Source organism: Lagenorhynchus albirostris, chromosome 3, assembly GCF_949774975.1.
Source record: "Lagenorhynchus albirostris chromosome 3, mLagAlb1.1, whole genome shotgun sequence".
In the NCBI taxonomy this organism is placed as follows: Eukaryota; Metazoa; Chordata; class Mammalia; order Artiodactyla; family Delphinidae; genus Lagenorhynchus; species Lagenorhynchus albirostris.
Window position 1 is genome coordinate 133,802,110 of NC_083097.1, and position 24,549 is coordinate 133,826,658.

Sequence of the window (24,549 nt, forward strand, 5' to 3'; positions counted from 1 at the left end):
GTACCACTGTAACTGTGGACAAATAAAATAGAAAATAATCCTCCATCCAACATTTGGAATATATCTTAGGAAAGGAGAAAAAGAAAAATTTATTTTCATCTCCCTCCCACTCACTGTCCTCCATTTCAAGGTACATAGTTTAAAAACTGAAGGGTTAATTTATCATGATGCTGGGTAAAAAACAAAAACAACAGCCTTGAAAATCTCCAAATAGTTTATTGGTTCTGAAAACCAAATCATGTTATATTATACTAAATAGATTAGAGGTTCAAGACTTTATAGTATTGCATTACCTTGGCAAGAGTGCATATAAAACTCAGTTCCTACCTTTATTGTTAATAGCTTTCTAATCCCTGACTAGAAATTTATAGTTTAGAAATGGCAACACATCTTAAAGATTAAAGCCATGTGACAAGTAGTTCATGTCCCTTAATAACCAAATCACATGCCTTAGATTGGGGAAGCTTATCTGCCTTTTCCTTCTATACGGTTTCATTGGTAGGAAACACTTTATATCCCTATTACATGAATGATGAATGGGACTGTTGGTTATGGTCTGTTATTTGCTTGGCTGTAGTCAATATGTTTTCTTTGGACAGGGATTTCTGTGATTTATCTCTCTCCTGGCCTTATCACTTATTAACTCGGGGTAGACAGGAAAAAGCCAAGGTTGTATATAAGGCCTAGTGGCCATTTAGACCTCTAATGTCAGTGAAAATATCCCTTTTAATGATCCTGTTACACTAGCTACTCAAGTCCTGATTATACTCCACTCCAAAAAGGAAATAAAGGTCGTATTTCTTGGAAAGTATGTACATAAAATATGCAAAATAATATGCTCCCTTCAGACCAGCTCTATTCTTTGCAGAAACGGCTTTCATTTTATAGACGTCACAGAAGTACAATGGGTTACTTTTAGTGATTCTTGCTGCTGTTGTCCCCATTATGGCACCAACAGTGTTTAAGTTTACAAACGCCAGTGGGTTCAGGATCACCAATCACATCAATGTACATCAGATCAGGAGCAATCATATTTTGTGAAAAAATTCCCTTTGGCAGCGGAGAAGAAGCTTGGGACTTAGCCTTTGGATCACAAAAGCAAAAAGAATAAACATTCCCTCTGCCTTGAATTCTTTTCTTTGTGTGTAAATGGCTCATTTGGAGTAATATTTGAGACATGTGGACAGGAGCAGCCTGTTAATTTTTCCTTCCTCTTGGGTCTTTTCCTATTAGGACACTGCTAAGGCAAAACTGCTAGTCAAGTGTTCATTACACAGCCCTCCTTCAGCTGAATCCTAAGTGAAAACAATCTGATATAAAAGAAAACGCTTTCTTGCCTTCCTTTCCTCAATTCTTCCTGAGTTTGCTTAGGCCTGTCTTTATAACAATTAACATATGTGTAGAATATTACCCTTTACAAAACATTTTCATGCCCATTCTTTCACTGATACTCACAAGACCCTTCGGATGCCCAGAGAAGGAAGGACCCCACCGTCTATTAAGTGGGAGGAAGTCAAAAATCTGGGCCTGAGCCCTCCATCCCCTCACCCCCACGTCCAACACATCTCCGGGTCCTGTCCACTTTCCCTCTTAAATACCCCCTTGAATCCTCTCACTATATTCCATCTCTACCCATTACCATCCAAAGTCAAGTCATCAAATCTCTTTCCTGGAATACTGCAATGGCATCCTAACAGGTCTTCCAACATCCATTCTGGCTTCCTGTGCTCCAGTCAGCCAGAGTTTTTTGGTTTTGTTTTTATTTTCCCAAAATGAAAGTCTGGTTATGTCCACCTGACCACTTAAGGATTGCTCTTGAGATGACAACTAGACTCCTCCCGCTGGCTACAAGGCTTCAAAGGCTTGTCTCTGCCCAATCTTCTCTCTCACCATTCTTTTCCTCTCTCACCATTCTCTTCCTCTCTCACCATTCTCTTCCTCTCTCTTGATTTTTCAGCTTCACTGGAATTTTTACAGCCTTCCAAGAAGCCACGTTTCCTCCCATTCAGAGCCTTCTTACATGCCTCTCTCGGCTGGAGCACTCGTTTTCTTTCCCCAACCCCACCTGACCCCTATCCTTCATCAGTTGCCAGGTTAACTCTTAATCATCCTTCAAACCTCAGCTCATGCATCTTTATCTGAGAGAAAACACCTCCAACTGACCAACTGGCAGTCCTTTGTTTTATTCTTGTCTGAACCTCTGTTCCTGTTTTTCTGGGCACTTAGCAGGTTTGAAATTGTAAACTTATGAATATCCACGTTCCCTCTTAGACTACAAGATCCCTGAAAAAAGAGACTGTGTGTGGTTTTGCTCAACATGGTTTTAGAACACTGCCTAGAATAGAACGGGCAATCCACAAATATTTGTGAGATGAGTGAATGAACTAACAAAAGAAAGTCATAAAATCAGAATTAGAACCGAGATCTTTTGATTCTGACTCGAACGCCGAGAAAGAAACAATTTCCTTAACCAGATGAAAGCTGGCACACATATAATACCAAACAAAATGTGCCCTAACAACCGATTCTTTGCATTTTGAAGAGAAACATTCCTATTGTCTGCTTCTCTCTTTCTGCATTTACTTTTAGGGAGCATTCATACCGTACCAGGCACTGCCAGGAGTGTGTTACATACATTTACTTACTGACTCCTTAGATGCAGGTACTGTTAAAATATCCTCATTTTACAGACCAAAAAATGAAGCGTATATATCATATAGATCGAACCCCATTTTTTTTCTTTAACAAAAACCCCAGTGACTGTGTTCTCTACATGTAAGTTCAAGTTAAAAGGGATAGATTCTTAATTAACAGCTCTTATTTACATTCCCTGTCATCCAGAGCACAAAAATCAATGAGGACCCATTGCTTCTGGGCAATATGTTAGTCAATTATGAGAGAACACCTATTGCAAGTAAGGTGTAAGTCAAGTAAGTCAAGGTGCTTCAACACAGTGGGCAAAACAGTGTAATATTAGGGAAGGTTCACTCTTCCCTCAAGCAGCTTGTGGACTTCTTGAGATGTGTCTACCTAAGATCAAAAGAAGAGAGCCAACAGTAGAAGGAAGTGAATGATGAATGAGCCATCTGAGCACATGTGACAAAAGAGATCCAAGGACAGAGACTCTTCCAATCAATCAAGATGAGCCATAGGGAACATCAACGTCACCTAGTCCAACTGGCTCATTTTACTATGAAGAAACCGTAGTCTGGAGCATGTCAGCAACTTGTCCTATGTCTCATAGCCAGTTAGCAGCAGGGCTGGGACTAGAACTCAGACCTCCGTGATCTCAGCCCAGTGCCCTGGCCACTTGCTACTGTGGCCAGAGAACACCTCCGAGGGGAAGTAAGAGTTTGAACTGGAACTTACAGAGGAATCACCAAGTCCAAGGTAGCTAAACATGAAGTGAGCGTGAGGCATAGTGAGGAGACTGGTTTGAGTGGAGACGAGGAAGCACCGGGCCCAGAGCATAGCGAGCTGTGAATGCCAAGCCCAGGGGCTTGGACTACCTCTTACATACAGGGAGTAGATAGGGAAGGTTTCTCTGCAGGGACATGTTATGAAAGTGGCTTTTCAGAAGCTTAATCTGGCAATGAACTAGTTTAAGAAGAGGCTAAAGAACAAGAGATTCATTAGGTGCAAACTTTTTCCCTAAAACTGATGACTTTGTTTATCCCAGGATGGCAGCCTTCATTTGTGCAGGAGGTTTCCAAGAACTAAAAAGAGAGCTTTCTCCCTGAAACCTCTTGAACGGGGATTGAAGCTGATTATAACCTAAACACCTTTGAAGGGGGCTGGTGATAGATGGTACCCATGTTACTATGGCCTCCAGATCAGGGGTTGAAATTTGGGATGGAAATAAGAGAACAGGTGTGCGTTGTTCCTGAAAATTCAACACCTGAGAACTTTATAAATCTGGGCTGCCTTTTTAAAATACGTATTGTTTGAGGTGGTTTCTAAGAAAATATTTGTTATATCAAAATTGTTATCGTCACATTTATAAATCTTTTTCTGGCTGCCTTACACTGTGCTCTTTGTATTTGTGGTTGATTGATGTTGCTTCTTTAATTTACCGATGACTACAGTTCTGTTGCTAAAATTCCTAAAGGACATTTCTTAGACCTCTAGGAACATGGTGGAGAAGATAAACAACACATATAAAATATTACACCATGGTAGGGACTCAGCAACAAATGAATGAATGAATAATTGTAATGGTCATCAGTTATTCATGGAAACTACTAATATCTGGCCAAGTGCTCATGCTAGCTCACCCTAGGTGCTTTATACACATTTCCCTAATACTAAGAACAACCCCAGTAAGTTATTATTCCCTGTGATAATGTAAAGATGAGGCGACTGTGGTTCAGAGCCATCGTACAATGTCCCAAAAATAACCCGTTTGCTAAGTGGTAGAGCTGAGAGTTCAAGCTACACCCATCATCTCTTAAACCCAAGGACTCAATCACTATGCTACATCATCTCCTTGGAAGTGAAGGGGGAAAGACTAAGGGGAAGGAATGAAAAGAGGGAGAAGGGAAGAAAGAAGAAGAGAGAAGGGGGGCAGAGGGAGAACATAAGAGGAATGGGAAGAAAAAAGGAATATTTGAAAGACATGGTACATGTCATCAAGTTTCATGGAACATATTCAGCCAACATGGCCCCTTCTACATGCAGAGTAACTTGGGGCATGAGGTACAAACAAGAAGCATTTCCAGGAAGAATATTTATGTCAAAGTGGATTCTGAGACTAACATACAAGGATTATGTATGTTTCACAGGGGCAGGAAGCTTGGTGGAAAACGTTAAGAACAGGAGAACCCAGTGGTAGAAGGGATTTGAGATGTGACCTACACAAACATCTGAGCTGTTAGATGATCATCCACTGGGGCCTTTCACCACCTTTTGGGCAGTAGGCAGTATATAGCTCTTGGTGCACACCTAAGCTGGTCCAACATCCTGGTGGCCCATTTCTCCAGTCATATTTTTCCCAAAGTCAGCAGCCCGTCCAGTGGAGGAATAACTGGACTGAAGTTAAAAAGTACATTTGGATTTGGCCACCTCTTATGAGGAAAAACCAATTCTAAGAACTTTGAAGAAGCAGCTAAAGCCTCCTGGGAGTCTCTTATCAGCTCCCAAGGTTACTTAAAGTTTAGTGGGAGAGATTACAATTCTAAAAGATCCAAGTCGCTTCAAGACATAACAACTGCAGGAAAGCAAGCTACGAGAAGAACAAAGATATTGGCGAGACCCCTTCCAGGGCAGTGGAGGTTTATGGAGATTGACTTCCCATTGGACTGATGGACCAGACACACGATTAGCGAGGGCTTTGAAAACAGTCCCGTCCTTAGAAAGAGTTTTTGTTTCCTCCTCTTAGAAAACATGATTTAAAATGTAAAGTCAGCCTCGCTCTACATTTACATAAGAATAAGTGGCCACGATAAATCAGATCAGGGATGAGCTACGCTACTGAGCTTTTTTATTCTGATCCAGTTGGGCTTCACTTTCTTCCCTCACTCTGATTGGGCAAACACCAGAGAACCGCACAGCTGGCAGCTGAGAACACCTCACGTGTCCCTGGTCTGAAGCACCAAAGATGGAGAGCTGCCCTCCTGTCCCTACCAGTGGAGCCAGCTTGCAGGCAATCTGTGTTTAGTCAGATTCTTTCCCCCCACCCCCAATAGTCTGCCTTTATTTGCATAGATTAGGCCAGGCTGTTCCTGTCTCAGTTGTGTGGGTTTTTTTTTTTTTTCATCTATTATAGATTTTTAGAGACTTGCACATACACACACCCAAACCCTGTCACACACACTCAGAAAACAACAGTGCCTTAGTTTGGGCTGTTGTTTTTCAGTCCTAGGACATTTCTTTTTTTCTTTTTAAAGGGAAAAATTCCAAGTGATATTCTACTAAGAAACAACTGTTAGCTCACCCCACCCAGAAAACCAAGCCTCACATCTTGAAATGCCGTGGATGTTAAAGAAAATGAAATGTGAGCTTCTGTGGGTGGACGGAAGGGGAGGGCTGCAGGTTTCCAATGAGCTGAGCGGTTGTTCGGATATGAAGAACAGAGAGGATTTACAACCCATCCCTGTGCCTCCGCTAGAAAGTGGTGACAAGCAGAGAGGTAAACTGAGCAAATCACAGAGGCTTGGCAGCAGCAGCCATAAACACTTCATGATAATGATCAAGAGTTCCAGGTGTAGTTCAGAAATTAACAGAGACTCCCTTTTGCTAGAACTGGTGTAATGTCACAGTGACTGTGAACAGCCAGCTACATCAACAGGGAAGTTTTTGTACCAGTTTCTTTGAAACTTTTATTTTTCCAATGCACGGAGAGGTGAGAGTCTCTCTTAGAATACTTAAAAAACTAAGTCTTCTTGTCTCTTGCCCACAGTTTGAGGCAAGATCAGCAGAAGCATTTTTTTCATACTTTAAATTTCCCACACACTTACACACGTGCGGGAAATCCTGGAGTGCACACCCAGGATTTCTCTCTCTTATCCTTAACTACCTTGCTAGACTTGCAAAATCGGCCGCTTTTACCTTTGATCTTGATTCCCATCTCATACGAGTTTTCCAAGATGTGATTTCTTAAATTGATAGCAATTTTTTTAATGGTTAAAAAAATTCCCAATAACGATGGGTCCCCTAGCTATTTTCTTTTGAGAACTTAAGTAATTTAATGGGGATGATTTTTTTTTTTTTAACTTTTATGGCCAGGTGGCTCAAGGGGATATTTCGTTGAACACTGATTAAAAATAATTTCTTCTAAAGGAGTCTTGACCACAAAATGGAACCATTAATGGGCAGGGACGTTGTCACCAAAGCGGAATCATGCCTGATCGCCTCTCGTTCCTCCCATCACACGAGCATTTTCTTCTTCTTCTTTTTCTTCTCCTTTTCTTGTCCTTAATGGCAGAGTAAATAAGCAGCCAGCGAGGCCTGAATGTTTTCGGCCAAAAACAGAGTCCAAACTCCTCAGAGAAAACATTTGGCCTCTGTGGTTTTGTAATATGTTCCAGAACACTGAGTTCAGTGAAGAACATTGTGAAAAACTCCCATCCATCGGAATGATGGTGGGGAATGTTACAGTATCAGAAGTTTCATTTGGTCCTTTCCTGCAGGCCCATAATGAGGCTTGTAAAAAAAAAAAAAAAAAAATAGCGCTATGTGGAAGTTCTCATGGGAAAAATGAATGGCAAGAAACCCTAGCTTTAAAAGAAACAGCTAATCTGCTAGTTTGATTGTTCTTCAAAACTTACGCTGAACCAATGAGCCTAATTAAAAACACTTGGCCTACTTCTATAAAGCATCATCGCTTTCTCTATGCTTCGTTTGTATACACCACAAAACTCCAGATAGACTATTATTTTTTCAAGTGCTCACTAACAAAGTGCTGACTTTGTTGGGACGGCTGAGTTAATTTCTTGAACTCAGTGTGAAACCTTAGCTAAACAAAATTGTGGTAATTTTCCTTAATTTGTAAAAGTGATTGGAGTGCAAACAAAATTTTCCTCTTGGGTCAATCCTATAATTTTCAATTAACTAAAACTAATAGTCAGGCAGGCACCAAACCTACATTTTGTTTAAAGGGCTGGGAGGCATTTCCAAGGGTCAGGATGCATTAATTGTTTTTATAATTTTGAGGGGGGGTTGGAGAGTCACTAATAAGCACGGTCGGTTTTGTTCCTAGTGTTAAAATACAAAAGGAAAGATGCTTCGAGGTAAAATGTCACAGCAAAATAAAATTTGTCCATTTAATTGTATGGTTATAATTAGGATGTGTTAGCACAGTTATCCCTTCATGCTCTGGAGTCTCCCTGTGTGAAAGCAACTTACACTCTGTACTTAAGCTGGCCTTCTGGTCCTTTATTGAATGAAGAAGGAAACATGGGGCCAGTTTCTGGAGACAGCTACCCAGCGATGACTGCTACTCAGCAGAGGACCTAGAATGTTACCACTCCCAGGGTGGTCCTTGGACCAGGATCATCCACCTCGTTTTCGGAGCTTGTTAGAAATGCAGAGTCTCAGGTCCCACCCAGAGCTACTGAATCAGAATCTGGATTGCAAAAAAGATCCCTCGGTTAGGGATCTGTTTGGTTCCCTAAAGACTGTCTGGTTTGCACACAACAATCTGAGGATCTCTTCAAGTACACACTGGGCACTCAGACTATGCACTTGATGTATTTCCATAGAGAACATGCCTGGTTCTCTCCACGTGACGGGAAGAAATTCACATTCACCCTATAACCCTAGCTTCTTACTGCAAGGCAGGTCCACGTGCCAAGGCTCTTTGGGGTGGCAGGGGGCAGTCGGTTGCGGGGGTGCGGGAGGGGGAGAAAAATGCAGCTTACAGGGAAAGAAAGCACCAATCCAGAATGAAATACAAAAATCACCAATTGTCGTTAATACAAGTGCCACGACCAAGCTAGAAGAACGTCGTACTGGGCATTAAAGCACACCCCTACTCCATAAAGCAAACGAACTGCCACACAGATGGTTTAACATCCAGAGAGACTCAGGATTGTCGAGCACTCCTTTCCTCTTCCCTTATTTCTCATGCTGCTGCTTTAGGTATCCAACCCATGATTTCAACAGATCCTGTCATTCAACACGGACACCCAGATGAATTCTTAAATAATTATAGTAGTAGTAGTAGTAGTAGCACCTCATTTGGTCAAACATAGGGTGAAATGGAGAAGGAAAGTGGGTCTTAAGAGAAAATAGATTTTAGAATAACACACACACATATATACAAGATAGCGTCAAAGACCCACAAGGCCAAGGCAGCTCTGTCCACCATCTGCAGTAGTTCTTACCTGTGTAAATGAATCTTCCCGGTGTCCCTTTGCAGAACTGTTTGGATTTGTAGGACAATGTGACCTCTACAACACCAGGGATGTGCCGAGGAGGAGTTTGCACCCGGATGGCATGAGGAGTAATCAACTAGGGGGGAGACATTTGGGGAAAAAAACATTGTCACTGCATTATGTAAAGGACTCATTTCATATGTTTCTTATCAGCTCTCAATAAACATAGCCTTCAAACACATAATTAACCTGTCAGTGTTTAAATACAATCGTGATGGAACCTGTATAAAAGACACTGACGACAATATTTACAAGTGCTCTGAGCACAGCCATAACAACTTTATCTGTTTTCCTACACGGCAGGCACTCTGCTTCCTGGTTTGAAAAGTGAACCTGGCCTAATGAAATGATTTATCTACTACAGGATATCCTTTGGAAAATCTCTGTTTGAAGCAGACACCCAAATCAGAGCTGAGCTCTGCCACTCCTCTCCAGAAGCTGGTGGGCCTGGTGTTTGAAGTGAGCCCTTAAACATGTGCAAAACACAGAGGTAGGAAATCAGTGGGCCAAGGTGCTCTGGTTAGCTGCAGAGCACATGTAGGAAATGCCCCTGAAGACCATTTGGTGCATTAACTACCAGAGGCACAATCAAAGAGCTTTAAAGGGGAAACCCAAGAATGTGCCTCCCTGAAATAGCTGAGGGATCTAGCAGAACTAAGGACTGTCCATAAAAGGGAAATGGAAAGTTGGGGAGGGGGCTGGAGGATGATCAGTGGTCCATTATGCAATGCCACGTGCACAATGAGAAAGGTCATTTCTGAACCCTGTTGGCAGCCAGAGTACACTGCAAAGCAGAATTTATTTTTTAGTACTCGTATCTTTGTTTATATAACTAAAATGTTATTAACGGCCATAAAACTGGCATTATCTGGTTCTTTGAAAACCCCAGCCCTGGTATTTGACTGGCTGACCTCTCTGATGGTGCTGGACTCTGCGTGCTCTCTCTGTGGTGTGTGCAACAGCCCATCCGTTACTCCTTTCAGACGCATTTAGATCAGTGCTGCGGTACTGAGTCAGTATGCAATGGGTGATCACTTGAGTTTATACTAACTCATGTTTGTGCTGTTCTTATAACTTAGAAAGGGCTTTTGTTTCAATGTGCAAATTCAAATGTTTTGCCCAGAGAATCACAGGTGACACCATGAGAATCCAGGTGACACCCACAAATGCCAGCCCCTGCGTCCTGCCTAGGTAAACTGTCCTAGCACAAAGTCCTGGCAGAAAGAATGTAAGAAAGTTGCTACTGCTAAAATCCGCAAGTAATTTCTTTCAAATGCTCTTTTTTGAAACATAACGGTCATCTGCATAAAAATCATTTTAACTTAATTAGAAATGCCTATCCTCTTCCATAGAATGTGTGGACCCTTAGTTTATTTGCTGGAAATACACAGAAGATACTTCAGTAATACCGTGCTTATGTGGAACCCCTGGAGACTGAGCTCTCCATGGCTAAGTTTTTCAGACGGCTAAGGGTTTATCCATAAAAGCACAAAAAATATTTAAGATTTTGACCTTTTCATACTGAAATTCTTCCAAAATGCACTGTATGTTTTCTAAAGTAAGCAAAGTATATATAATTTAATTTAGCCTTGATAAATCAAGATTTTCGTTTGGAACATCCCTTCTTATATCTTGTATCAAAGCTCTATTTATCTTAGATCTATATATCTTCTATAATACAGAAAAGCCCTAAGTGACCACTGAGGTATGAGGGGCTATTTTCCCCTGCACTAAATGGCCCTGGATACCTATGAGTTTTAAATTATTTCTATTTTGTTCATTTTTTTTTGTCTTTTTTCCTCCTGGTGTCCTTTGCACTTTCTATACTGCTCTTCTAATCTTTAAGCATCGAAATCAGGAAATCAAGTTTACTATTGTATAGAGAATAGGAGAAGAAAAGAGGCTCTGAAGAGCAGTAAAAGATGACCTTCTAAAATCAAGTGCATGTTTAATCTCAACTGATCAGACAGTGTTTGTGCAATGTTGGGATTAACACTTGTTGAGTACCTAGGTTATCTACTACATTGCCGAGGATTTTACTTGCAAACACTAATTTGGTCAGAACGATCATAAGTATTTTTATCCCTTTTTTTCCGATGTGAAAACAGAATCATAAATTGTTAAACTGCTTGCACAAATCACGCTCGTTAGAGCAAGTAAGAGCAAAAAAGTGACCCCAATGCAGTTCAAAAAATGACAGGAACAAATTCTTCCTATCTAATCATAAAAAAGAAATTGTTTATATTCATACCTTTAAACTTTTTAAAGGTACTATCAAACTCAAAATTTTCAGATCCAAAGACTGTGTGTGTGTGTTAATCTACATGCTATATCCATTTTTCACCTACTGCCTGGTCCTTGGCTATGTTTTTGATGGTGGAAGGTGCCATATAGTTATATTCCAAATAAGTGGTACGCTTCTATCTTAAGAGTTGCTTGGACTGCAGAGTAACATTAATTCACGAGAATATTTAGGAGAACTTTCAGCCAGTTACAAAATACTTCACCTGCCCTCCCTTTTCTCAGGGGAAATACATTTTAAAAGATGGAAAGATATCAGCAGACAATTGAGACATCTTTTTAAGCATAAGTACTTATTACCTATGAGTTGATACACTAAGAAACAAAATTCATGGGCCTTACAAATTGATTAGATATGACTGCAAAGAAACTAAGAGAGTGGGGTGTTGGCATAAAGTACTAGGCTCAGGAAATTGAAACAAATTTTCATTTACAATTTTATTTTCAGTTTTAATCAATCACTCTAACTAAAGCAGAGATTCATTCTTGAAATAACTATCCTTCGCAAATGAGGTAGAATATGAATCATCATTAGAGAGTGAATTTGTTGACGTTTTCCTTGCTGTGGATGTTAGTCTGGGAACAGGCTCTAGCACTGACACATGATACTGATGGCTTACAGAAGGAAAAACTTGTATCTAACTTCTGTCAGTTGAAAGCAGAGGCTTAATTACTAATCACTCAAAGAATTACAGTATTTATTACGGGAAGGAACGCTAGTAATCATTCTAACACTCTCATTTCATTAGCGAAGGACACAAAAGTCCAGAAAAGTCTAGTGGCTTCAAAAATTGACTCAACATGTTAGGGAAAAGACAGGGTCTAGATTTGGAAGTCTAGAACTCAAGACCCACCTCCAAACCCCTCCCCCCATCTCAGGATAAATTTCCCACATTGTTCCAACCTGGCTGAACTAAGGCAGGCCCTCTAAGTTACCGAAGGAGGAGGGGCTCCAGTAAGTCTAAATTTTCCGAACTTCCATCATCGGAATACCACTTTCTGAGTTTTGCCATATCTATAAACCACCTATACAATTATGTACTTAAAAATTTTTAATTGGTTAACTTTTTGTTTAAAATAACTTATTTTAAAAGGGAGCTATATTATTATCACAACTGGTATCCCCTGCCAAAATAAGAAGGAACTGTGGGTGGTAATCTTAAGGTTAATATGATGTTAAATCCTAGCTAGATAATGTTGACAACCTGCGTGGGTTTATTGAAAAGGGAGTTGAGCTAGTGCTGGACGTTACAGACTTCTTTGCCCCAAGTGAGACTTTGTCCCTTAACATAAATCAGAAGGATTAAAAGAGAAATAAAAGGAAAATCACTTTCTCATGATGTGATTCAGTTCTACTTAATGTCTGTGTCGAATCCAAAATGGTCTCTTGTACAACCAGGGGGCACGTACCCCACACTTTGGGAAATTCTATTCTAAGTGATTAGAGAACAGATTCACTCTTTTGACTTAACTTCCTTAAATCACAAACCAAACGAGCTAAAAATAAATATTCTTCTGAAACCCTGTAGCATCTGACACTACTTTCTTCCTTTTTGGAAGTCTACACTTTCTTCACTTCTGTGACACTAATTATGAGACCTAAGACTTGCAGAGCATCTGATGGTTTATCAAAGCACTTTCACATTCACTCTTTTAAAACCCATCCTTATGGGATATGTATTCCAGATGAGAAAAGTTGAGGGTCAAGCAAGTTAACTAACATTATTCGAAACAGTAGAAGAAAACCCATCTCTTACGCCTGTTAAGTGTTTTCCAGGGCTCCTCTCATATTCATTGGTTCCTGTTCTCTTCATGTGCCAACTATTTCTTTCTGCCAACTTGTTAACTGTAGAAATTTCACAAGGCTTGTTCTAGATCTCTTTCTTTTTCACTTGCCTGACATTTCTTGAATTCACTCATTGGCTCAATCACCTCGCCTAAACTGACTTCCAAATCCACACCTGTAGCTTTGATCTCTTTGGCCAAGCACCACATTTTTATGAAAAACAGAGTAACAGAATCTCCCTGAACTTGTCTTATTGCCACCTCAATCTCAACAGGACCCAAGATAAATTTATCATCTTCCTACCTATAAGTGAATTTCTTGCTCCTGTGTTCCCTCTCTCAGCTAAGGGAACACTCTCCTTTGAATCACCCAAAATAGAAAACTTAGGATCATCTTATGTTTTTTCTCCCTTCAACTTTTCTTTTAGTCATGTTGATTTTACCCTCCACTGAATTCCACTGGCACCTTGCCTGGCTTCTTTATCCTGTTCAGGTTGTCACCATTTCTTACTCAGATGACTGCAATATTATAACTGCCTTCTAAATGGTCTCTCTCTACTTCTACCTTCTCCGCCAGAACTATCTTCTTCAAATCAATCTCACCACAGCATGCCCTGACTCAAAACCTCACCTGCCCCCTTTGTGTATGGTGTATAGTCCAGACTCCTTGGCATGGTAGTCAGGTGCTCTAAGGCCTGACAGCTGATCACCCTTGCTAGTCACCCTCCCCACTCTGCCCTTCCACACTCTGAAGGCCATGCGGATACATGAAAACACCACGGCCTTGCCTAACATCTTTGCTTTGTTCATGCCATTTCTTGCCTAAATTTTCCCCTATGATATTCCTCTTGTTCTTTAAGACCCTCACCAGACGCTCTCTCTTCCAATAAGTTTCACCTGATCCACAGTTACCTGCACCTTTGTAAGAATTTATATAATTACGGAATGTATACTATAGAAAGCATCCTATCTTACTTTGTGCCATAAAGATTTTCTTACACATCTTTCTCCCATTAGACGGTCCCTAAGATCAGCTACGGGGTCTAATTCATATCTGTATCCTCTAAAGTATTAAACTGAATGCCTTACATACAGGATATTTCCCAAATATTTCTGAAATAAATACTTGTGTAAATTGGACCAGAATTCTACTAGATGTTTGATTGCATTAAGCAAGCAATCCCTATCCATAAGAACTCACTGTTCTTAACCTGATAATATTTAACCCTCATTCCCTAAGTTGCTCTTAAAATTAATTATCCAACTGGCCCAGCACTCAGGTCCCTGCATGAGACTACTGCTCAGATATCATCTAAGTGGTAAAAAAAAGAAGATGTCTAAAGGTCTGGGACTCATTCCAGCGAGAAGGGATAAGGCGAAACAAAGAAAATGGTTAAGCAATACTAAAAAGTGGGCCACAAAAGATCAATGCTCCAACAGCAGTGTTTATTTCTAGACTGATGACATTAGATGTGATACATCTTCTGTCTCTCCTGATTCTTCCTCGTGTGCGTGTGTGTGTGTACTTCTGTGTTTATTTGTGTGTGTGAGAGAGTATGCATGTGCTTGCACAGGAAATAATAATCATATAGATAATTCTGGAATAAATAAATTCATACATTTACAGGTATTACTTTTATTATGAGAAAAATATTACTAAAATCAAAAGCAGAATACTACCAGTTTTGTGCAATATGTATTGCATGTGATTATATAAGAATTAGATATATATTTGCATGGAAGAAAGACCAAAAGGAAAATCATCAAAGTGTTAAGAGGAGTTACCACTAGATGGTAAAGTTACGGGTAATTATATTTTCCTCCGCTTACCTCCCTGAATTTTCAGGCTTCTCAGCAATCAGAATGCATTAATATTATAATCAGAAGCAATCATTTTTAAGTGTGGTATCGCAATGAAAGAAACACACATGGTCTCTGCAAGGCCCCAGAAGAGGCTGCCAGCACACCAAGGACCTGCCGGTGACAGCAATTTTGCTCCCTCCGAGCTGCCTGTGTGAGCATTTTCTCTTCTCCAGACTCAGAGCACAAGAGCAGAAGAGTCCCGAGTGGTCGGCCAGGCGAGGCACACTTGCTGTGGCCTCTGGGTACAAAGTGAAGCTGCTGTGACCGTGAGAGACAGGATGCAGACATGCGGGGCGGTGGGTGAGGCCTGTCCTTGACAGAAGCGGGAAACAGGAAAGAGGAACGACTCCCTCTATGGGTGCACACAGAATCATGAAAGATGCATAGGGTTGGAAACAAAACCCCAAAGAGGCAGTCTGCAAAGCCTGGGAGTCCAGAAGAGGGGCATGGGAGACGATAATTCTCCAAATGGTTTGTATAAAAGTCTCTAGCAGGATCAAAAGTGTGACCCACGTGGTGGGTGAATGAGAGTACCTAGTATTTTAAAATATTAATGGAGACATGTTGGAGAATTCTAGGGGAAAAGGACAAGTCTTGGGAATCACCTTCTTCTCTGAGAGCCAGTAGCTCTTACTATCTGTATCCCTGTAGCTCACACTAAATGGACGGTGGTGATGACCTTGATGGTGACTCCAGCAGCAGTGACTTTTCATTGTCTTCTTACTCTGTGCCACGTACTGTGAGAAACTCCTCCAGTGATTTCTGTCCTATAGTATTAGGGACAGGCAGGGGTAGTAGCTGGTTCACAGATGTGAAAAATGAATTTCAGGAAAGTTAAGAAAAATGACCAGGGAACCGATAAGAAGCAAGTCTGCCTGACTGATGACCACCTTTATACAACCACAGCTGTCCCTCCCTACTACTGTTTATTGTTTTTCCATAATTCCTGGCACTTGTACTTTTCATCCTACCTCCACTGTTAACAGGGTAGAATGGGTCCTCAGCCTCTCCTGCATTCAAAAATGTTCTGGGAACACAGCAGGTCCTCAAAATAACCTTTCTCATTGGTGAGAGGTTGGCTGAGAATTATGTCCCAGCAAAACAAAAGAGCAATTCTAAGATAAGCCTTTATGCACGTTTTCCAACCAATGGAACTATATGAAATAAATGCAATTTGAAGTTCCATGCTACAAAGCCAAAAAAATAACTGGGATTACTAGAAAGCGCACCAGTGATTTTTCATCACCACCCTTAGGACTTAATATTTTAGCCTTAATCACTTTCAACACTAAAAGTAAAAACAAAACCAAAAAACTCGAAAACAAGCAAAGACTTAAAGAGAAGGGGTAAAAGGAAGGAAAAGTTACAGTTTCTTCTCTGGAAAAATAATTAGCAGTTATGACTAGAAAAAGGCTAAAGTGGGCACTGGTACAGTGGTTTTTAGGTATTACCCCTCCAAGAGTCTGGGTTCTAAGGTACACTGGCTCATTCAGCCAGTGTCACCCTCTGTGCCTCACTTTACCATCTTATCCTGCACCAGCTCCTGCTCTGTGGGAGTACAGACAATAATGTTAAATATGCTTTGTGTTTGGGTAGAGCTTCTCTAGGGACCCTAAAGCACTTTCCAGATTAATTTTTTAATTTATGCATTAATAATTCTCACAGCATTCTCCCTCCTCCTCAATTAGGATAATAATATCCATCTCTTTTGAGATAGGCAGGGGGTGCTGAGTGATGGACATAAAACAGACACTTAAATAAGGAAACTATAACATAAAAGCATAATTAAAGCTTCAAAACCAAATCGACCAAGGAGCTTTAAAGAGACACCACAGTGATGGTGACCACACAAGAAAACTTATTTTCCTTCCACTCTGGGGCATTCATCTTTCTGTAGTTAAACATGGTGCTTACAAAATATTATTTTCTGGAGTTCTTAAAGAAAGTTGAAATATGATCAGTGTATATTCTTGGGCACTGTGCTGGCTGTACCTACATATTTTATCTCTATTCCCCTGAAGTGGATACAACATAAATCAGGGGATGCTAGCTCTTCTCTCTCAGTGTATTCTGGTTTGTTCCCTAATCAGGGTTCTCTGGGTTTCGTAACCCAGAGTTTTTTCATTCCCAAGAATTGCCTGTCTCAAAGGCAGTATATGATTTCTCAGGGAACGTGAGAGAAAGCGCGTGGAAGCATTTACCGTTTCACAAACATTCTGGTTTCCTTTTGTCCTTTCAAGAAAATAACAAAACCAATGTTTAGCAAAATATGTTGGGTCCCATGAATTCCCAAAGATAAACTTTATGTATGAATGTCAGAGGAGACTTTTGAAACTAAAGTCTCAGGAATTGAGTTAAAAGGGGATTTAAAATCTACGTTTTAACGGTCAGTCGTATCTCCTAACACTGTCTGAAATGTCTCTCACATAGGTATTGACACAGACACAGATACATAGAAGAGAGATATAGATCTATTTTCCTATTGATTGCCTGCATCCCCCAACTAGAATATAAGCCCCATGAGGATGCGAACTTGGTCTTTCTTGTTTTCACTACTCTGTTTCCAGTTTTAAGAGTGCCTTGGACCTAGCAGACATTCAGTAAATACTTATTGAACATTGAATGAGTAAATACCGTGACATGATTAACCACCACTAATAATTAGGATAAAGATTCAATAACGTCCCTTATGAATCTACCAAAAAGATATCATCAATACCACCCCATTCAAAAAATCTTTTTACTAAAGAAAAAGAATTATTTTAACTTTGCCCCCACAGACTTCCTGGTAGCCTCATTAAACACTCACAAAAATATACTACCCAATTCTTCTGACCGAGAAACTAGCCAGGTCCCTAAATCAATGCAGTTAATTGTACAAAACAAAACAGCAATAAGATCATCTTTCAAAATAACAGATTGGGGAGAAAAAGGCTAAAATAAATATATTATGCTTCAACTACCTTTGGTTTTGTGGGTTGATTGATTTATTTATTTTTCGGTAATTTATTTTTTAAATAAACTTTCTCCAGCTCTCTTCCCAGGATGTAAATCTTGTGCCAACTGGGCACCATTAAAGACTGGATCCCATCCTGACCATGTGGGAGCTGGAAAAGCACTGGTGAGATCCTGAGGTCCACAGTATACCAGACGGGGAGGACTGGACACCAGTAACGCCAGCCCCTGTGGTTTGAAACTGCACAATGGGCTCTTTCTCGAGGCTTGTTTTTCTACATTCAGTCAAGAAGGAATATCATTCCCTAGTTGGGCCTGGCTTAGGGTCCTGGGTTGCTGCTTTGTTTGTTTGAAAATTAAAATATAAAAGAAAAAGGAAGGCCAGATACATTTTTGGAAGGGGCTGCATGTCATCAAAGCCGGTGGTTTGCAGGGCAGAATCTTTGCCTGCAAAGATTAGGAATTAGGAACAAAAACGTAAGAACCAAAAGGTGGACTAGCAGGGAATGAATTCACGTCTCACCAGAAAGTCTTTTAGGTTCTTTCAGAGTTCTAAGAAAAGGATATCAAAGCTGTAAGATGCTAAACAGTGACTCATTCTCACATTCTTTAGTGGTATAGTTCCTATTTGCATCCTATCTACGGTGATCCTTGCACACATACTCAGTAATTCCTGATTTAACACATCCCTCCAGGAAGTGAGTTCTGTGGAAAACTGAAGCCAACCCCCTTTAAATACCGTGCCACCACAACTGCTTTCACTGAAGTCTTTCGAGGATGCATTACACACATCACGCTGTTTCAGACAGAAGATATTGAATATAATTGCCATCTCTTTCTTGACTACTCAGGGCCACTGTCATTATGAACAGCCATTAACATGCTGCGCAGTAATATAGTTCTTCGTCTGCTTTTTAGGTTTTCCCTTCCTTCCCTTGACATTAAGCTGTCACTTCTGCTGTCACTGAGCCTGCTTCTCACAACCCGCCTCTAGTTTGCTCCTTCTAATTTGCTATGACCTGGGAAAACAGATAACATAGTTGGTTTAAAATTACTCTTCTGGTTACCTCAAAGTCTGTTATTTTATATATTTACTCTTTTTTTTTTTGGTTCACTTCTGGTTTCATGCTGAATTTTGGAGAGTTGCGGTGACTAGAACACTCTTCTCTGGATAGATGAGCTTTCCCTACCTTCTTTTTAGATGGTTAAAAAAAAAGATGGCTCTGGAGTCAGAAGAATTTTGGTTCAAGCCCAAGTTTTGCAAATTACCAGCTGTGGGACCTTTGGAAAGTCACTCAACCTCTCTGGCCTTCAATTTCATTGTCTGGGAAGGGGGAAGGGCTAGTTATCTGACTAGTGTTATTAAAGGACTTATTGACTTAACACCTATAATGAATTTAGGAGAAGGCCTCACTGGTATCAATCACTTAAAAAGTGTTAGTTTTATTACTACTTAATCCTCACCATAACCAACAGATTTACCCTAAGGTATTTATGTGCATCCTTACTGCACAATAAATATATCTAAATATAAACTACCTAATTATACATGCATTAACAAAAACTAAACTGCAATCTGTCTGGTACTGACACTATGAAGCAGCACTGAATATAACAGTTGCTAAAAAGTAGCATTTGTTTGATTGAATGAATGAATGAAAGGAGAAGCAGTGCCCTTCAACATTATTTGGTATAAATTAATGCCTCTGAAGTGTAAGGCTCTGTGCTAGACTCTGTAGACTAAGCTGAATTTTGCATGGATCCTGCCTTCAAGGGAGAGGGCAGCCCCTTATGTCACAATAATTAAAGATAGAAAGTGATAAGAACATAAGATGGTACAGATAAGGCCATTAGGAATTGAGAAAGAGAAAATATTCAATATCTAGAGCTGTGAGGGAAGATTTCAAAAAAATGATTTTTTTCTGGATCGGAAAGGGTGGAAGGATTTGGGCACAGAAAGGAGGGAAAAGCATTGTGGAAGGAGGAATGGCATAAACAAGACAAGAGTGCAGAGGTGAAAAAAATCACTGCAGGCATAAAGAGCCACATCTTTATCCAATCACTCATTGTGACTGGAGCAGAAGTTAAGATGAATGGTGGGTAAGGATGTTGAAAAGAAAGGTCAGAGGCTTACAAGGCTGTACTTGAATCCCAAACTACGGAGTTACGCCTTTAGGAAAGAGGAAGCCAATAAGGTTGCATAAGGAGAAAGGCTTTAGGTCAGATCATCAGGGAGCCATTCCAGCAATCAGCATTGAGCACATGGATGAAATGAGCACAACACTATATAAATATTGACTTTCTTCATTAAAGTCACATGACCGCAGCCAGCTGCAAATTCTGTCTTTGATTCACGTTAAAATTAGAAACACATCACACTTCTGTGGTTTATCCGTTTTCAAGTTATAGGCACATATGTGTACCTCCCGAATGCACTGTAAATAAATAGCTGAAAATGTCAACCTAAAGGTGCTTTTAACTAACCCGTAATTATCAACATAGAGGATAGACTTAAAGTGCCTTAGTCAAAAGTAACAATATAGACTAGAGGATTTTAAAGCATAAGGTGAGCATGGTTGTAACTATGTAACTATATTAAAAAGGCCATTAGACTATTTTTAATCTGTTTTTTAAATACGCTGGCTCACTTAGAAATCATTCCCTGTGCAATAACTTGGACTTGAAAGGTATTCTTCAAAGCCATATTCAAAGTTTGATGCAAGTGATTCAGGCTACTCCTTTAATTCTTTACAAATGAAGTTTAAAATTTTGCATTAAGCATCTTCCTCTTAATAGATGATCAATAAGTACAGGTTGAATAAAGACTTGGCAACTTATGTATTTAGGAAAAAGTAGGCAATTAGGAATTATTTGAAACCTGTGCGTTTAATAAACTTTGAATTAAACTTATACCTGTAAGCTTCAATATATGTAAAGTTGATGACACAGCTATTTACATTGTACCCTATTTATATTAAAAGTTTTTGAAAGAGAAGATATTTGACACAATGTCTTTCTCCACCTTAATTTTTTTTATTTTAGTGGAACTGTATCTCATATAAATGTGTTATACATAATAGTCGTTAGAGTTGTGACGCTATTATGTATAAAACTTGGGAGGGTTTGGTAAATATAAGGAAGTATGTTAAAAAACTAGGGAAATGTCACGAGAAATCCTGGTACAAGAGAAAGCTGAATGGGGAGTGAGGTTGGTGTCTGGAGAACTGGGCTAAAATCCCAGCACTAACTAGCTAAGGCATTCTCAGGACAAGTCACTGCACCGGCGGGCGCTGGAACCTCTTTTTCCTCACTTTCAAAATAAAACAGCTGCAGTTGATGACTGGAAATGCTCCTCAAAGCCCTCAAAATTTTGTGACTCTACATGTGGTTCAGTAAAAATCAAGGCCGGATATAAGGCCTGGGAAACTCACAGTGGGAGCATGTATGAGTTGTAGTCATTCATTTTTTGATGTCACAGAGGAGCAAATACTATTTTTCTTTTTTTAAATTTACAGTCCTTCCTCTGAGCTATGTGCACACATGAGAATAGAAAGTAGATATGGAAAGGAAGAAGGGAAGAAATCAATAACTGCATTTAAAACCTTATTTTCCGACTTCCGGATTCAAGCAGCAAAACTGCTTCTCAGCCCCACAAACTGCTATTTACCTGACCATGGTCACCCATAGGTTTCCCAAAGAGTGGCTTCTTTTGCCTTCTGCCTGTCTCTGGGAATGCCGTTGAAGAAAACATTCATCTGGATGAAAAAGACAGTGTATGGCCCCTGGATGAGGCTAACTGGTTCATACAGTAATGTAACGCTGGCTTCTCCCATTTGAGCTAAGTGGTCCTGGCAATCTTTAAATATAGCTGTCCTACAAAATCACATGGCATCTAACGTCAAGTGTGCACGGACTAAAACCAGATGCAAAATATGAGAGAAATTCTGTTCAGAGCCTTGCAGGATTAAACAATAATGACTCCAAACATTGCTGGTCTAATCTGAATAATACTCTGCAAATATTTCACATTTTCCTACATCTACACCAGCCCAATCACTTCATAATTGGGTTTCATGACTTTACTTCATTAACATGAAATCTAAATATACTTCAGCCATTATCAGTATATCTTCCTGTAAAGTGATCCCTGAAAAAACAGGTTCTGTGGTCACAAAGTTTGGAACATGCTGCATACTATGTCTTAGATAGTCAAAGTGCATATAAGTACCTCGAAAACTCTAGGACAGGACCAGTGGAATCTGTTTGACTCAACATTTCCCAAATTTACTGGGAAAAACCTCCCACCCCCATCTCCCATGGGGTGCCTATTAAAATCCCAAAGAACTGGTATATTCCATAGAACTATCTGGAAGATGAATTAGAGCAACATTGTGGTATAAGTCTCAGGTGTAGATCAGATACCAGAATCTGAAGTGTAGAGAGTGAAAATATGGACTGAAGAGATATCAATAGGGAGATCCAGTTTGGGGGCTAATTAAATCATTTTGATGAAGTTCAAAATAAACATGATATTGTATACTGCAAGTGTGTTCTAAAAGTGAAGAACAAACAAGAGTGGAAGAAGTTACTTCCCACCCATCCTCACTCCCACCCTTCTTACTGCTGGGGGGCTTTCAAGGGAATGAATTATAGATAAAAGGAATGACTAGAATTGTAGCTGGTTTCCAAGAGGATTTGGTCTCAGACCCTCATTTTCAGATGTTGAGATGGAGGTCCAGTGACCAACAATGACTAAAATATAGGTGCTCTGACTGGACAATGGAAGGACTATAATTACTATCTGGCTCCTAGCCCACTGCTACCCCGTGAAATCTAAATCCTTTCTTGGATGGTTGTCTTCCATTCCCGCCACCCTCTGCTCCCTGCCAATCCCACCACTGGACACTTTTTACAGGCAGCTTAAACACCATAAGCTGTATAAATTCTCTCAGCTATTTCAGCGACTAATTAAAAGGATTGTGAGAGCCTAAAATGTCCAGCACAGAGATCCACCTGGACATAATAGAAACCTGATTGGTTATTGGAACAGTCTACCTCTGACTACACTACTCTCTCTGCCTTCTAGAACCTTAGCTGGAATTTTAAACCACAAATTTAACTCTAGATTGCATAAATATATATGTAACTCTCTAATTTGCTACATGAGAGCAAGCTGTCTTTCTAAATAATATACCAGATCCCACAAAGACTCACTTTAATCACGGATAGTACCTACCCCAGTGTTCCACACCAGCTGGTAAGCCAACCAGTACTCATTGTTTAGAAATTAGAGGAATTCAGAAGGAGATATTAAAATAACAATTGGCACGACAAACCAGTAGCAGGAGCCCCTCGCCCCTCCAAATCACAGGTTGGTAGAAAAGCAAAAGCAATGAAGTACATGTGTATTCAAGAAAAAAACTCAACCCACGTTAAACATTAGCACACATCAACCCTGTTGGTTTCTCTGGGTTTATATATAAAACACTACAAAGATTTTTTTTTTTTAAGTCTTCTGGTGTAAGACATGACAAGGAGTACGAGAGTATCAGGAAGATAATTTGCTTTGTAAAAAGAGAGGAGAAAGGGCGAGAAGCAATAAGGAAGAGAAACAAAGATAGCAAACCAAATTCACAGGAAAGCCCTGTGGTTCACCCCAAACTTGGGAGCTCACAGAAGGCAGCCCTGAGTTAGGAACGCGACAGTGCCACCTGTCTTCTTCCCAACTGGGGGCCATCAGTGAGCTAAAATGAACTACTCACTTGCAAAAGATTGGGTTGGTAGGGGAAGGGCACAGATGAGGGTAAATGAAGCCAGCCCTATTTTCTCTGGCTCTTTTTAAAACTTCTTTAGCTAAAAAGAGACTCCAAATAATAGCATCAGCTGCTAATCTAAAATGTTATCGACTTGTCCTGGCCCACCAGCCCGCTTCCTGCGTGCTTTCAGCTACAGAGTGAAGAAATGGAGAAGAGATAAAAGTCTACTTAAAATGAAAAGTACTAGATCTCAGAGGTGGCATAACCTCAAGAGAAAATGTGGCCAGGGACAAAGAATTTGGATAGACTGGGGTCCTACTCTAGAGAAGAGGCCCAGACAGGTTAACTGTCTTAAATATACAAGTAACTTAGTCATTCATATAGAAAAAGAAGAGGTTGTCTTGTGCCTCTAACACAAAGCATATACCCTTCATAAGGGTAAATTCTTCCTGTAAGCCAACGGCTCCACCCACAAACTTACACAACTAGAAAATGAAGGGACCGCTCTTCTGTTCTCTACATGACACGTCTAGCTTACTTTGGGAGGTGACAGTAACTGTTAAGACACCATCAAGTATAAGGCATCAATGGCAATTCCATCCTGGTCTGATATGGTAAAACCCTAGGGTAAAAATTTTGGCATAGGCTAAATCGTGGACGGTTAAAAAGGTGAGCCCTGGATTTGGACTGTCTGGGTTCACATCGCATCTCCACCAGTTGATAACTGAACAGCTTATTTAACTTCCCCAAGCTCAGTTTCCCGGTTAGTGAAATGAGAACAGCACGCTGTACATGCTACACATGCGAGCTGTCACCAGGTTCACGTGAGAGCCTGGCAGGAACTAAGTGCTCAATGAATGTTAGCTAATATTAGTCATACTCTACTTTCATAGATATCTTCTCTTAATAGTCACAGTTACCAAGTTCTGATTCTATCCAGTGGAAGCCTGGAGAAATGGCCCCCAATTTCTTTGGGCCCTACCAAAATAAAAGACACAATTTAATTTTGACTAAAA

At 40.2% G+C, this 24,549-nt stretch overlaps 1 protein-coding gene across 8 annotated transcripts in view; it reads right to left on the minus strand.

Annotated features, from left to right (window-relative positions):
• The window catches only part of EBF1 (EBF transcription factor 1), a 413,301-nt gene that overhangs the window by 70,072 nt on the left and 318,680 nt on the right, over window positions 1-24,549 (minus strand). For all 8 annotated transcript variants that reach the window (XM_060144143.1, XM_060144141.1, XM_060144139.1 and 5 more), the window contains one exon: window positions 8,823-8,949. In XM_060144143.1, the coding sequence (XP_060000126.1) occupies window positions 8,823-8,949 (127 nt within the window). The remainder of the gene's footprint in view (window positions 1-8,822; window positions 8,950-24,549) is intronic.